Source organism: Anopheles coluzzii, chromosome 2 (genome assembly GCF_943734685.1).
Source record: "Anopheles coluzzii chromosome 2, AcolN3, whole genome shotgun sequence".
Classification (NCBI taxonomy): Eukaryota; Metazoa; Arthropoda; class Insecta; order Diptera; family Culicidae; genus Anopheles; species Anopheles coluzzii.
The window spans coordinates 16827501-16840417 of NC_064670.1; the positions used below are offsets into that span (position 1 = coordinate 16827501).

Genomic DNA, 12917 nt, shown 5'->3' on the forward strand with positions numbered 1-12917 from the left:
GGCCGAGAAGATGTCGAAGCCGACAAGGAAAACATGGACGTGGAAGAACCAGCGGCGGATGCCCCGATGAAAGTGTTTACGGTGGAAAGTAAGGCAGGCACCTCTGAATGGTGGCATGTGAAAGGTTTCCCTCCCCCCGGCAACAAACACTAATAGCCCTTCTGTATCTCTGTCTCTTCCCCGTACCTCCAGTACTTCGTCTGATCAAGGACATGCAGCTACAGCACGGTCTCCGGCATGGCGACTTCCAGCGCTACCGTGGCTACTGCTCCCGGCGCGTCAAGCGGCTCCGCAAAACGCTCAACCTGCCCCAGGGCGACCGGCGCCACTACAAGAAGCGCAACGTGACGCTCGCCAACCTGGAGAAGCCGAACTCGGACGAGCGGTTCCTGCACATCCCGCTCATGCTGGCCGAACGGACTTGGTCCTACGCGATGCAGCTGCGGCAGGAATCGAACACGGAACCGCGCAAACGGTTCCATCTGATCGAGAAGCTGCGCAAATCGTGCGTGTACGCGCTGCAGCTTCAGGACCTGTGCGCCTCGGACCGGTGCGACGCGCGCACGAAGCTGGAGGCGGAAGCGTACTCCGCCTGGATCCATGGTTCGCTGCACTTCGAGCTGGGACTGTGGCAATCGGCGGCAGAAAACCTGAAAAAAGCGCAGGTAATTTACGAAAACCTCGCCCAGGCCATGCCGGAGGAAGAGCAAACCGTTTACCGCGCGAAGGTGGAGGAGCTGCAGCCGAGCCTGCGCTACTGCGCGTACAACGTCGGCGAGAACGCGTCCGTGAACGATCTGCTCGAAATGCGCGGCCAGGCCGGGCTGCTGGGCAATCTGAGCCATCTCGTGGCGCAGACGAAGGCGGAAAGCATGGAAGCGTTCCAGATGATGGAATGGCGCGGGCGCAGCGTCACGGTGCGCCCGGAGAAGGTGCGGCTCTTTCTGCTCAGCATACAGGAGCTGGGCAGGAGCCTCGAGAAGGCGAAAGACTACCCGGCCAAGATCGAAATGCTGGAGAGCGTGCTGCTCGACTGCAAGGACGCGATCGCCGCGATCAAGGACGAGATCAAGCAGGACCCGAAGCTGCGCCAGCCGGCAGCCGGCGAGGCTGGTGGTCCGGCCGGCGGCGGACTGATCGGCATCCAGTATCTGCTGGCGTACATGTCGTACACCCGGCTGAAGCTAACGCTCGAGCGCAACCTGTTCCTGGTGGCGCAGGCCAAGCTAACGCTCGACGATCCGAACGTGGCGGAAAAGACGCCGCTGGCCAGCGGCGGGGGCAAGAAAACGAAACCGCAGGATCTGTCCCGGCTGTACGAGATCATACTGCAGAACGTGACCGAAATGCAGCAGCTCGGCGGGATGGAACACGATGCCGCGTATCAGGCGGAGATGGAACAGCTGGCCCTTTCGTTCCGCGCCTTCCGCTGCTATTACATCGCCATCACGCTCGTGGCGATGAAGCGCTGGCGGGAAGCGGTCGCCATGTACGAGCGGTCGCGCAAGTACGCGAGCGACGCGTCCAGCAGCAAGACGCCGTGCAAGGATTTCGATCTGCGGGGCGAGCTGAAGCAGCTGATCGCCACGATCGAGGGCTGCAAGTTTTCGGCCCACGCGTACAGCGTGCTGGAGGACGACACCGCCGACGACACGGTACTGTTTGGCAAGAGCCAAAAATCCTCCAAACCGCTGTACGAGCGGCTGTCGCACTACAAGGAAGACGCCACGCTGAACTCGCGCAACCCGAACGTGTTCAAGCTGATCCCGGAGATGGAACCGATCCCCGCCAAACCGCTGTTCTTCGATCTGGCCCTCAACTTTGTCGACTTTCCCTCGCTGGACGATAAGATCGAGCAGAAGGGCTCGACCGGCAAGGGTGCGACGGCCGGCATGTCCGGCTTTGTCAAGGGCCTGTTCGGCTGGGGCGGTGGCGGCGCCAGCAAGTAAAGAGGGGGTGTGTGTGTTCCGCACACCATCCACTTCATTTTCGATTCCATTTTTTGTTTTTCGTTATTTGCTTCGTTTTTTTTCTATAAACGCCCTCAACGTCGTCGCAGCAGGAGGAAGCCGCAGCCGACGACATATGGTGGTCCAGCTACCCTTCTACCATACTATTATTATATATCAATAAATAACGGTCGGTATGTTTGAATCAAAATAGCAAATTGACCGAAACAAGCGAACAATCCGAAGCAAAGGCAGAAGATAGAAGATTGTGAAAAGGGTCAAAGAACAGACCGCCCCGAAACGCGAACCGGCCACCCAAACGGTTGATGCGATGATGGGATGCGAACTCTCCCTTTCACCCACCGAGACACACAACGGTGGTCACATGCGCAGTGCGCAGCAGCTCGGTGCACTTGAATGTGTCATCTTCCGGAATTCACCAGCCGCACGCTCGCTCCCTCTTCCCCCAATGTACGTGCGTGTGCGTCTTTATCAACAGAAAACGTTTTTCACCACGATGTTTTCCACTGTTTGCCAACCCGCACACGGCGAGAAGGTGAAGCTTTTTTCGTGGTGATTTTTCCCACACGCCACATTCGCTAGCGAACGTTGGTCTGGTGCGGACCGATTTTCACGTGCGCGCGTGTGTGTGTGTGTGTGTGTGTTGCCAGTGTACTTGCTGGGTGAATTTCGAGGAAAGAAAAACTTCTCCTCCCCCCGACAGCTTCGCTGTATGCACATATTGTGCAGTCAGAAGTAACGAACTTTGAATTTCCCCCATTTCTATCGGGTGGTGGTGGAGCCTGCAAGTGAAAAGTTGAAGCAGCTGTACGAAAAGGTGCATTTTCAAATCGTTTCGCGAAGCTTGTAGAACATTGCACGGACACACGGCCATTCCGTCACATATGTTAGCGAAAAAGCACCCTCCGGATAGGGGTTGAAGTTCGCGCTAAACCATGGTGTGGTGGCTGCTGGTGTGATTGGACCACCACCCTCCCCCCCCCCCCCGGAAGAAGGTCACAATACAACGCAGGCAACAGGCATTCTGCGTATTTATAGCATTGTTTGCCCCAATTGGAGCGGAAAATCTGCTAAAAGCGCAACAAAGCTCCCCCAACACGACATCGTCCTTCGGCTGCTGCTGCTGCTGCTTCTGTCTCTTTCCGGAAGATAAAGAGAACCCTTCGACTGAAGGATATACGGCCGTCCAACCCGTTATCGGTTGTTTTTGCCAAGTTGGTGCACCGTGTGCTAAGAACGCTCGCAGCGGGACGGAAGGGCGGCCGTGCGGTCCAGGCGGCCACGATGGAGCTGATACGGAAGAAGATGAAACCGTACCAGCCGTCGGAGCAGCTGGTGGTGCGCGACAGCGTCAGCCTCAGCATGGACGAGGACCTGAGCGATGACGTGGAGGACGAGGTGTTCATACGGGACGGGCGCACCTGCCGCACGTACGAGGATCGGGGCGCGAAGCGGCCGCTCATGGCACCGAGGCGCACCCGGTACGGCAAAGCAACAAGTGGCAACGGGAGCGGCGGTGTGGGCTGCGGTGGCAGTGCGGGCGGCGTGCGCTCCTCCAGCCCCATCCTGAAGAAGTACCGCCGCCGGAAGTGCTGGAAGTGTTGCGAGCCGTTCTGCTACGGGCTGGCCGCGGTGACTGTTCTTATCGGTAAGTGGGTGGTGGGTGGCGGGGACATGGGGGTGGATGGGCAAGGACTCCAAAAACCGTAAGACGCAATAGGGAACGCAATTTGCAACCACACAAAAAAAACAACAGGAAAAGGATAAACCGCAGAGGTTAACCACGCGGGTGAGCCCAGGTTGCGCTTCTCCGCCCCAAGCGGGTGCGTGTTTGCACCCTCGGGGTGGGTAGTCTCGGCAGAGTGACCACATATTCACACCGGTTGTTAGTTTTAATGAGTTTATGAATTATTGACACCCGCTGTGTGCACGATGACGACGACGATGATGGTGATGATGATGAAGTTTTCTGTGTTCCGGCGGCTATTTTTGCTGTTGCGAATTTTCCGAACTGTTTCGGATGAGTTGGCAGAAGAGAGGAACCACCCATTGGACTAATTTAACGGTCCTTGAAATGGAAGTGTTTGTCCAGGGCACGTGGTAGAGCGCCGCCGTCTGGCTACATACATTGTCCAAGCGCGTTATTAGCGGACGAGTTCACGCTAATCAGCCGTCTTTGTTGTGATCCTGTGGTGACTCCAACGTCCAGGTGGTTGGTCTAATAAGCTTAATGATGGTGGTGGATGAAACAACTATTGGTCTTTGCTGCGTCTCGTGTTCCTAGCTGGTTTGTCAACTGTTTGCGGTTAATAGGAGCATGAATAGACCAAATATATCTATCAGCGTATGTCATCTTCTAGGTTGATACTTATGCGATGTGGTTTCGCTGGCTTCAACCCTGGTGCCAAGGACGATCCTTTCTAAGAAATAGACTAGGACCATTCAGTTTGAGCATATCTTTGAATATATCCTTAAAACAGGCAGGTTCGGAATGCCTTAGAACGCAGCAAGGAATAATCGTAAGGAATCGAATAAGGAATAAGCTTTGGGTATCAGCTCCACTTCCTGGATGATTTTTAGAAGGACGACTTGCATCTAGATAAGGCTGAAATGATATGTAGGAACAATATATATTCAGCCTCCAGGTAACTCAGGGCCTTTAAGATACGAAAGTGGACGTACGAGGCTCATGAGTAGCTTTCAACAGACTATAAATAGATTCCGACACTTTGGGATCAATTCCAACACACTCATAGGTTTCGGAAACGGTATCTCCATAACCAAGAGTTAGGTGCGAAATTAGTGGAAGGACCGAGAGAAGTTTACTTTAGTTACATCTTCACTTATTTGAAGATGTCTTTCGGTATCAATATCAGAACTGGGATAGGTTTCGGGGTTAATTTAAACATCACTATAGGCTTAATAATAATTCAAGAAACTGCAGTTTGGTTTGACATCAGTTAAATAATCGAAATATGTAAGTAAGTGTTCATTCTCAGCGATAGGACTGATGCGGAAGATGCGGATGAGAAAGTATTGGCCTTAGTTGCTGATATCGTAAATAAAATAGTAGTTAAATGGGCGAGTCATTCAGAACAAGGATAGGTTTGAGATTAATTTTCAGAGTTTGAGAGTAATTCTAGGCTCAGCATAAATTCGTCATCAGTTCTAGATGCGTGATGGTCTCTGGATTAGTTCCAGAATCACAATTCCAGATTCAACATGGAAGTAAGCCCATAATCCATTCTAAGACCTAGTTAGGCAAGACATCTGCCTATGGCTGCAGTGGCATTGAGGCTAGTTCTGGGATTGGTTCGAAAGCAGACCACTTTTGCTCGTACTCCAGAGAGTTTATAGTTTCCCTGGGTTCACTTTTACATACCCGAGAGGGTGTACGAGGGGCCCAAAACCTACCACTCACATCAATCATCCTTCCCCTCCCTACAGGACTCATCGTACTGGCCGCACTGCTCCTCACGGCTTTCCCGCAACCGCTGCAAAAGATCAAGATTTGGTTCCACAAGGAGTCCGCCTTCAGCAGTGCCGTCATCCGGGACAAGTTCAGCAGCCTAATGTACACCGGTGCGGACGGGAGCGTAAGCTACGCCAACCCCAGCACCCTCAACGGCACGCTGGAGATGGTCCCCTGCACGCAAATCACCGTGCAGAGCGTGTGGACGCGGGTCATTGCCCGCGTCAACAGCGAAAGCCCACTCCGCAAGCTGGACGTGAACCGGGACGGCGTGGAGGACGTGATCGTCGGGTACGGCATCGACGAGCTGGTGGACGAGGGCATCCGCGGCTACATCCCCCAGTGCACGTCGCGCAAAACCGGCATCACCGATCTGTGCGGCGGCGGGCTGCTCGCACTGAACGGCCTCGACGGCCAGACGCTCTGGCAGCGGTGGACCTCGTTCACGATCTTCTCGCTCAAGTGCGACATCGACATCAACGCGGACGGTGGGGCCGACTGTGTGGCGGCCGGGCGCGGCGGCCTCATACTGGCACTGGACGGGCGCAACGGCCGCATCCTGTGGGAGCTGAAGGACTACTCCGACCTGGAAAGCTACGCCGAGATCAGCATCGACCTGTACACGATCAACGTGGTGCCCGATCTGAACAGCGACGGCATCGCCGACATCCTCGCCGTACACGTGGAGGAAACGCAGCGCGCCCACGGTGGCCACATCAAGCTGATATCGGGCGCGACCGGTGCGATTCTGCGCAGCATCCCCACACCCTACCGGGAGGAAATGTTTGTCCCGATGCAGGTGCTTTCGACCGGGCCGACTACCGGTGCGGATGCGTTTCTGGTGGTAACGGGCGGCCAGAACTCACCCGGCGGGGTGTACGTGCTGCGGCGCGAGAACCTCATGAAGTACCCGGGCGAGAGTGCGTTCGAGCCGATCGTGCGGCTAGAATCGTCCGGCTTCATGGTGCCCGCCGTACTGACCGACCTGAACGGGGACGGCGTGCAGGACATTGTGGTCAGCTCGTTCAACTCGACCGTGTACGCGTTCGACGGTGCGAACCGCACGCAGCTGTGGTCGTTCACCGTTGCCGACTCGGAGAGCGTCAGCTCGATCGTGCCCGGCCACTTCGACCACGACAACGTGACGGACTTTATGGTGAAGTACAACACGGGGCCCGGCTTCCCGATCTACTACTACTCGCAGACGACGATCGTGAACGGCACGAACGGGAAACCGTTCCTCGACAGCACGATCAAGGATTCGGGCGGCCCGAACGGGCTGCTGGGCGGCGTTACCATCTCCCAAACCGGGGGTGGCGATCTGTTCCTACACTGGCAGACCCAGTGCCGGAATCGCACGGCCGACACCACGGACGAGTACCAGTTCATACCGGGTAAGTAGTAGGCGCTTTACTGCCCTGTTTCTGTTCCTCCGGTTCTTACTGTTGTTTTCTTACTCCAACTTACTCCAGAAAGTGACGTCATTCAGCAGTCCCGGGCGGACACGTGCGCCCTCCGCTACAACCAATCGTCCGTGCTGAAGCTGTACGCGATCACGCGCCACGTCGAACCGCCCGGTGCGGTCATCTTCTCGTCGGACGACCTAACGATCCGGCTGAACGAAACCGGCGCCGGCACGGCGGAACAATCGCCCCCGGGCTACGCGGCACCGATGAAGCATCCCAAGATGAAGCTGCGGAGCCGCAACGACGGCCAGAGCAGTGCAACGTTGCGCAAGAACTCGGTCGAGGCGGCATCCGCCGGCGGGCAGCCGGCGAACGGGCCGGGCGACGATGTGCATATGGATAAAAAGTTGGCCCCATCGACCACCGCCCAGCGTCCGGCCGAAGCGGTCGGTGTGGTAGTAGACAGGCCGGGCCAGGCGGCAGCGGCGGCGGCTGCTGGGCACGGTGGCGGCCGGCGCAAGGACATCTTTCGCGAACAGCAGAGCCAACCGATGGGCCAGTCGATCGATGCGCTCGCGGAGGAGGAGGCAAAGCGGCAGGAAAAGCTGGCCCTGAACAATGTGTACAAGAAGTACATCTACAACGCGAACGATCAGGAACCGGGCGGCGAGCTGGCTGAGGAGGGAAGGGGGGAGGAGCGCAAACCGTACATCTATCTGCCGTACGATCAGATCGAACAGGAAGCGGTAAGGGAGGCGTTTGGGAAAACAAGGGGGAAACGAAAGGCATTTGCAACGGTGATGGATGTTTGTTTTTTCTTTCGGCTTTTCAGCGTGACCCATACTTGACGAATCAAATCCCGCCGGCACCGGCGTTGGGTGGTTTGGACTATGACTATGGCACACCGCCCCTGGAGGTGGACGAGGGCCGTCCCATGCCCGTACCGTACAAGCGTCCACGCTATCGCTCCAACGGGCGTGACGTTCGCAGCAAGTTTGGAGCATTCGGTAAGTGGTGGTGGTGCCCTCTATAGTCTTTCTTTTCTAGAAACGATTTAAAAAATTGCCTTCTTTGTTTTTTGGTAGACGACATCGACCTGCACGATCGTTCGCTGGAGGAGCAAGTGTTCAACGAGTCCAACCCGACCAGCTCACAGATCGTGAAGAAGGTGCTGCTGAACGACGAGATCGTGGACGACCTGAAGAATGCGGACCCGGGCAGCAAAGGCTCGAAGGAGACGCTGTGGGATCTGGAGATGGAAAAGGAAGCGAAGGAAGCGATGAACGGTAGTGGGACGGGTTTCGCTTGAGTCCTATCTATATCGTGGGTGGGAGTGTTGCTGAAATGTTCCTCTTTCTATTTCTAGACGTCAACGCTATGAACTATGAGTACAGCAACAGCAAGGCACGCCGACAGGCGGGAACGGTCGGGTCGGTCGTGGCCACGGCGGTCAGCTCGACGGTGCCACCGCCAACCCAGCCACCGCTATCCACGTCGACCAGATCGTCGGTGCTTCCAAATGAAAACATTCTTCCCTCGATTGCCTCCTCGGGCGTGTTGCTGAAATCCATTCCCAGCGCAGCTGGAACGGCCACCACCTCATCCCCGACGCTCGATTACGTGTTTGTGATGAACGTGCGCGAATCGGAACAGTATCCGCCGCTCTTTCTCGACTCCGATCTGGCCTGCGTGCAGGAGAAGATGCAAGCGTACCGTACGTACCGCAACGAGGACATGGTACAGCTGGAGAAGAAGTTCTTCGCCCAGTGTCTGAAGGCCCGGCTGCCCGAACTGGCCCCCCAGTACCCACGGTACGAGACGCAGATCATCGTGACCCGGATCGAGATTGGCTGTGCGTGCAGTGCCGACCTGAATCCGGCGCGGGAAGTGTGCTCCCAGCTGCACAGCTACGACCAGCAACGGTGGACGCAGTACATGGGGAACGAGGGCAACGGGCGGTACTGAGGCAGCGACGGGGAGAAGGAACAGATCCGCTGAATGGGGTGCTCTTCGTCTCCGATTGCTTCGAACTTTTTGGGGGGTTTCTTTTCTTCCACCGGATGGCTTTCCGGATTCCGGCGCTGAGTTTGACACGGCGTGCCGAGCATTTGCGTATTTACCAGCGTTTACTAACTATTCTTACTGTGCACGTTGTCTCCCGTGGCAACCACCTCTCGGTTTAGGAGCAAACTTATATCGTACAAATGGGGATTCGGGGAATGGGTGGACATCCACTTGCAGGACTGAAGGGCACTCAGTAGGCTTTGGCAGGGGCAGTGCAGGATCCTCCTTTTTACGTTTCTTTCACAACATTTCCTTCACTGCAAAGTAGGATAGGGTGCAGCCATAGATAGGGTGGTGTGCTGCAGCTCCATTGTTAGTGAATCGCGAACAGATAGGACAATCCCCTTTATCCAGAATTGAAAAAAGTGTTGACAGGCGGGTGAGTTATTTGTGTACATTAGCGGCAACATCCCAGCCTCTTCCCTTGCTTCTACAACACGAGCTGGGCCGATTGGACGGCCCACTCAAGGGGCGGGGGAGCAGGAAGGTGCAGCAAATGGTAGAATGGAGTTTGTGGGTGATTAATTTTGCAACACACTTCCTGCGCATACTGATATATCATTCATAATCGAGCAAAAGTATTATCAGATTAGATAAAGAAGAATGAGATATAGAGAGAGATAGAGAGAGAGTGATTAGAACAGAAAACTAATTATGGGAGAGAGATAGTAAATGAAGGGGAATATTTACAATCGCGGTACAGCTATAAACTATCTATGTTTGGGGGGCGGGGAAGGTAAACGGAAGATAACGAGAGAAAATCGTCTAAGGGTAGGGGTGGCGGGGGGGCGTTGATGTAGAGAATAAACAAAAAAAAAAGGTATGTAAATATAATCAGGAATGGGAAACGAATCAGCCGTGTGCAGCCGTGGCAAAACGTTACTTTCGCCGGAGTGTATCACAGACGGCGGGGATGTTTAAGTTTTAGCTGTTTTTATTGTAACGATTAGGCTGGCCCACACAAAAGGGAACTTTGCCCGTTGGAGAAAGGAAAATGGTTTCAGTCACGTTCTTTATCGCGTTCTTTCCGCGGAAGGATCGCAGACGACTAAGACGACTCATCCAGACGCTCGAGGAAACAGAGAGTGGGGATACAACGGCACTGGAAAGGGGGACGCACCAAAGAGGAAAGGGCTCTTACCGGGTGGTAGATAGGGGCGGTTACTTTTTGACGACCTGAATAACGTCCTCGTCGCTCATGATGTGCGAAATGCCGACCCGCTGGGGCGAATACTTCGTCGACGTGCCCCACACCAGCGCGTACTTGAACTGTGCCGCCAGCGTGCGATGAATGGCGTGACACACGTGCTCCACCGAGACGCCCTGTAATTGAAGGAATGGTTACTGTGCCACTTCCACGCCACGGACAGTGCGTCAAGAACTTACCCTTCGCAGAATCAGACCATCGTCAAAGTCGGGCGGTGCGCCCGGTTTCTTCGTGTACACGCGGATCAGCTGCAGGTGCTCCCACAGCACCTCCAGCAGGTAGTCCAGGTTGAGGTGCATATTGCAGCTCACCACCACCGAGAACGGCTGGCGGGCCAGCCGGTCCACCTCCTCGATCGAGATCTGATCGATCTTGTTGTACACGTAGATGCACGGCAGATAGATCCGGTTGCCGGTGACCACGTCGATGAACTCGTCCTCCGTGCAGTCCTCCCGGAACAGGACCTCCGCGTTGAAAATCTTGAACGAGTGCAGTATCGTCTGTACCATCTTTTCGTTGCACCGCGTCAGCGGGCAGGTCGCGTTAAAGCTGACGCCGCCCCCCTTCTTGATCTTGAAGTAGATGTTGGGCTTGCGCTTGTTCAGCCGCAACCCGACCGACTCCAGCTCGTACTCGAGCAGATCCCGGTGCACGTTCGGCTTGGTCGCGTCCAGCATCATCAGCACCAGATCGGCGGTGCGCGCCACCGCTATCACCTGCCGACCGCGACCCTTGCCCTGGGCCGCCCCCTCGATGATGCCGGGCAGATCGAGCAGCTGTATGTTGGCGCCCTTGTACTCGATCACGCCCGGGATGCAGGTGAGCGTGGTGAACTCGTAGTTGGCCGCCTCGCTCTCCGTCTTGGTCAGCGTGGACAGCAGCGTCGACTTGCCGACGGACGGGAAGCCGATCAGGGCGATGCGTGCGTCGCCCGACTTGAGCACATCGAACCCGTCGCCCTTCTCGCCCTTCTTCGACGGCTCGAGCAGCTGCGACCGGTACTTGGCGAGCTTCGCCTTCAGCAATCCCAGATGGTACTCGGTAGCTGTGTTGAGCGGCAGAGTGGGGGAAACGTGTTAACAAAGGGATTTTTCGTATCTTTTGAGGAGTTTGGACGCACGGAGAAGCCACCGCAAACTTACCTTTGTTTTTCTGTGTTTTCGCAATTTCCTTCTCGATGTCCGAGATTTTCTCCAAGATACCCATGATGAGGACCGGGCTCGTGAGGCTTTCAGCTGTTGTCTAACAAAAGTACGATCGCACAGACAGATTAAGGCAGATGATTTGTGTTTCTTTTCCGACAGTAAAAGGTGCCCAACTTTAATCGGGGCAGCAGGAAAGAATTTGGTAAACTCTTCCTGCGTGGTATTTTGGTGGAGAGCCTGCCGGAGCTTCGGAAAACGTCAGTCATAACAAATGCTCCCGACCAAGGTGTGTTTATAGAAGGTCAACTATTAGCGCGTTTGCCGGGCGCCAGCATATGGCGCGTGGCCACGGAGGTGACAAAATGCTGAATTTTTTTCAACTTTGTCAAAATTTAAAAAATATACACAAGAACGACAAAAAGCTGAAACCTCTAAGTATCATCGATATTTTGTTTAAGAAGTACTAAATAGGTACATAAATCAATTAGAATCATGCATTTTAGCATTATTATCATAGCAATGGGTCACAACAACATTGTCAATCAGCCGTACCGGCGAACTCGTTCGTTCCTGGGAACGTTCGCCGCGACGCTCATTTTCACTCATTTCATAGCCCTCTAGATCAAAAATTAGAAAACCGTATAGATTTTGTACTGGCCAACCTAGTGGTACAACCCTGTCCACTCATGAGCGACGAATGTTTCTCGTCGAACGAGTTCGCCGGTACGGCTGAATATTTTGTAACCTCCGTGGCCACGTGATAATTCGCACACATACTTGATCACAAATTTTAGATCGGCAGTGCTGCCAGAAAAATCCATTTGACTTTTAATTCCCAACTGACAAAACAACCGCAACCAATTCAAAATGACCGTTTCATAACCCTTGCATTCCAACAGTATGTGTTCATCTCAAGCACTATGAGTTCGCTGTTTCATTTACCATTATTTCTCCTTTGTAGTCTATTTTACCCCAAGCGATGCGGAGGGCATTGAAATCTCCGGTAATTATTACTTTTTTGGGTAAGTTTGATATATTCCCAAGTGCCACAAATCCACTAAACGACCACTAAACGGCTTCTAAACGACTCAAGTTCTCTACCTAAACGGAATATAGAAAGACTTCGTTTAGCAGACGGCAAACGACTCATGCATTCTAAAAATAGCAAAAAAGCTGGTGGCGCTATCTGTTGGTGGGATACCCCAACCAGCTGAGCTCCATCGCTTGGAGGAGAGCTTTCTCATTTCCTCTGTACTGTTGTATGGTTTCGCATTGAAGTTATGCATCGCTAGAACTAGAACGGCGATACGATTGTTTAAATACTAAACTCCAACAGAATCCACCAGCACTGAAGCAAGTGAGATTTGAGTGATGGTCGTTGGTGTTGATACCCACGGATCTGACCACACGACCATTTATATAGACTTTTGCTCGGAAAGTTAGAAGGCTATATAGGTCATGATAAGATGAAACATGCCGAAACACATTGCAAGAAAAGGATAGCAATATAACAATCAGTTTTAATACGCCATCTATTGATCAAACCAATAAAGCTGTGAAGCTTTCATTTTTTTTCTATGGATATTCAATTTTCCAGTCGTTTAAGCTTAATCTGTGGCGCTTGGGTTTATTGGTTTGGTGTTGATATAAGGA

General features: G+C 53.9%; 3 protein-coding genes across 3 annotated transcripts in view; 2 read left to right on the plus strand and 1 right to left on the minus strand.

Annotated features, from left to right (window-relative positions):
* Positions 1 to 2160, plus strand: part of LOC120948110 (signal recognition particle subunit SRP68) — a 2339-nt gene extending 179 nt beyond the window's left edge. The window contains exons 1-2 of the mRNA XM_040364107.2: positions 1 to 88; positions 193 to 2160. The exon at positions 1 to 88 is cut by the window's left edge and continues 179 nt beyond it. Coding sequence (XP_040220041.2) covers positions 1 to 88; positions 193 to 1949 — 1845 coding nt within the window. The 3' untranslated portion in view covers positions 1950 to 2160. The remainder of the gene's footprint in view (positions 89 to 192) is intronic.
* Positions 2161 to 2254: 94 nt separating this feature from the next.
* On the plus strand, positions 2255 to 9964 carry LOC120948109 (uncharacterized). The gene is made up of 6 exons (XM_040364106.2): positions 2255 to 3618; positions 5418 to 6836; positions 6915 to 7594; positions 7681 to 7855; positions 7934 to 8134; positions 8215 to 9964. The coding sequence occupies exons 1-6, from the start codon at positions 3255 to 3257 to the stop codon at positions 8811 to 8813; spliced, it is 3438 nt and encodes a 1145-aa protein (XP_040220040.2). The 5' UTR covers positions 2255 to 3254; the 3' UTR covers positions 8814 to 9964.
* Positions 9829 to 11536, minus strand: LOC120948111 (developmentally-regulated GTP-binding protein 2). Its single transcript, XM_040364108.2, has 3 exons — positions 11262 to 11536; positions 10299 to 11164; positions 9829 to 10235 (listed from the first exon to the last, which is right to left on the minus strand). Exons 1-3 carry the CDS (start codon positions 11323 to 11325, stop codon positions 10074 to 10076), a joined length of 1092 nt encoding a protein of 363 aa, XP_040220042.1. The 5' UTR covers positions 11326 to 11536; the 3' UTR covers positions 9829 to 10073.
* Positions 11537 to 12917: the final 1381 nt, after the last annotated feature.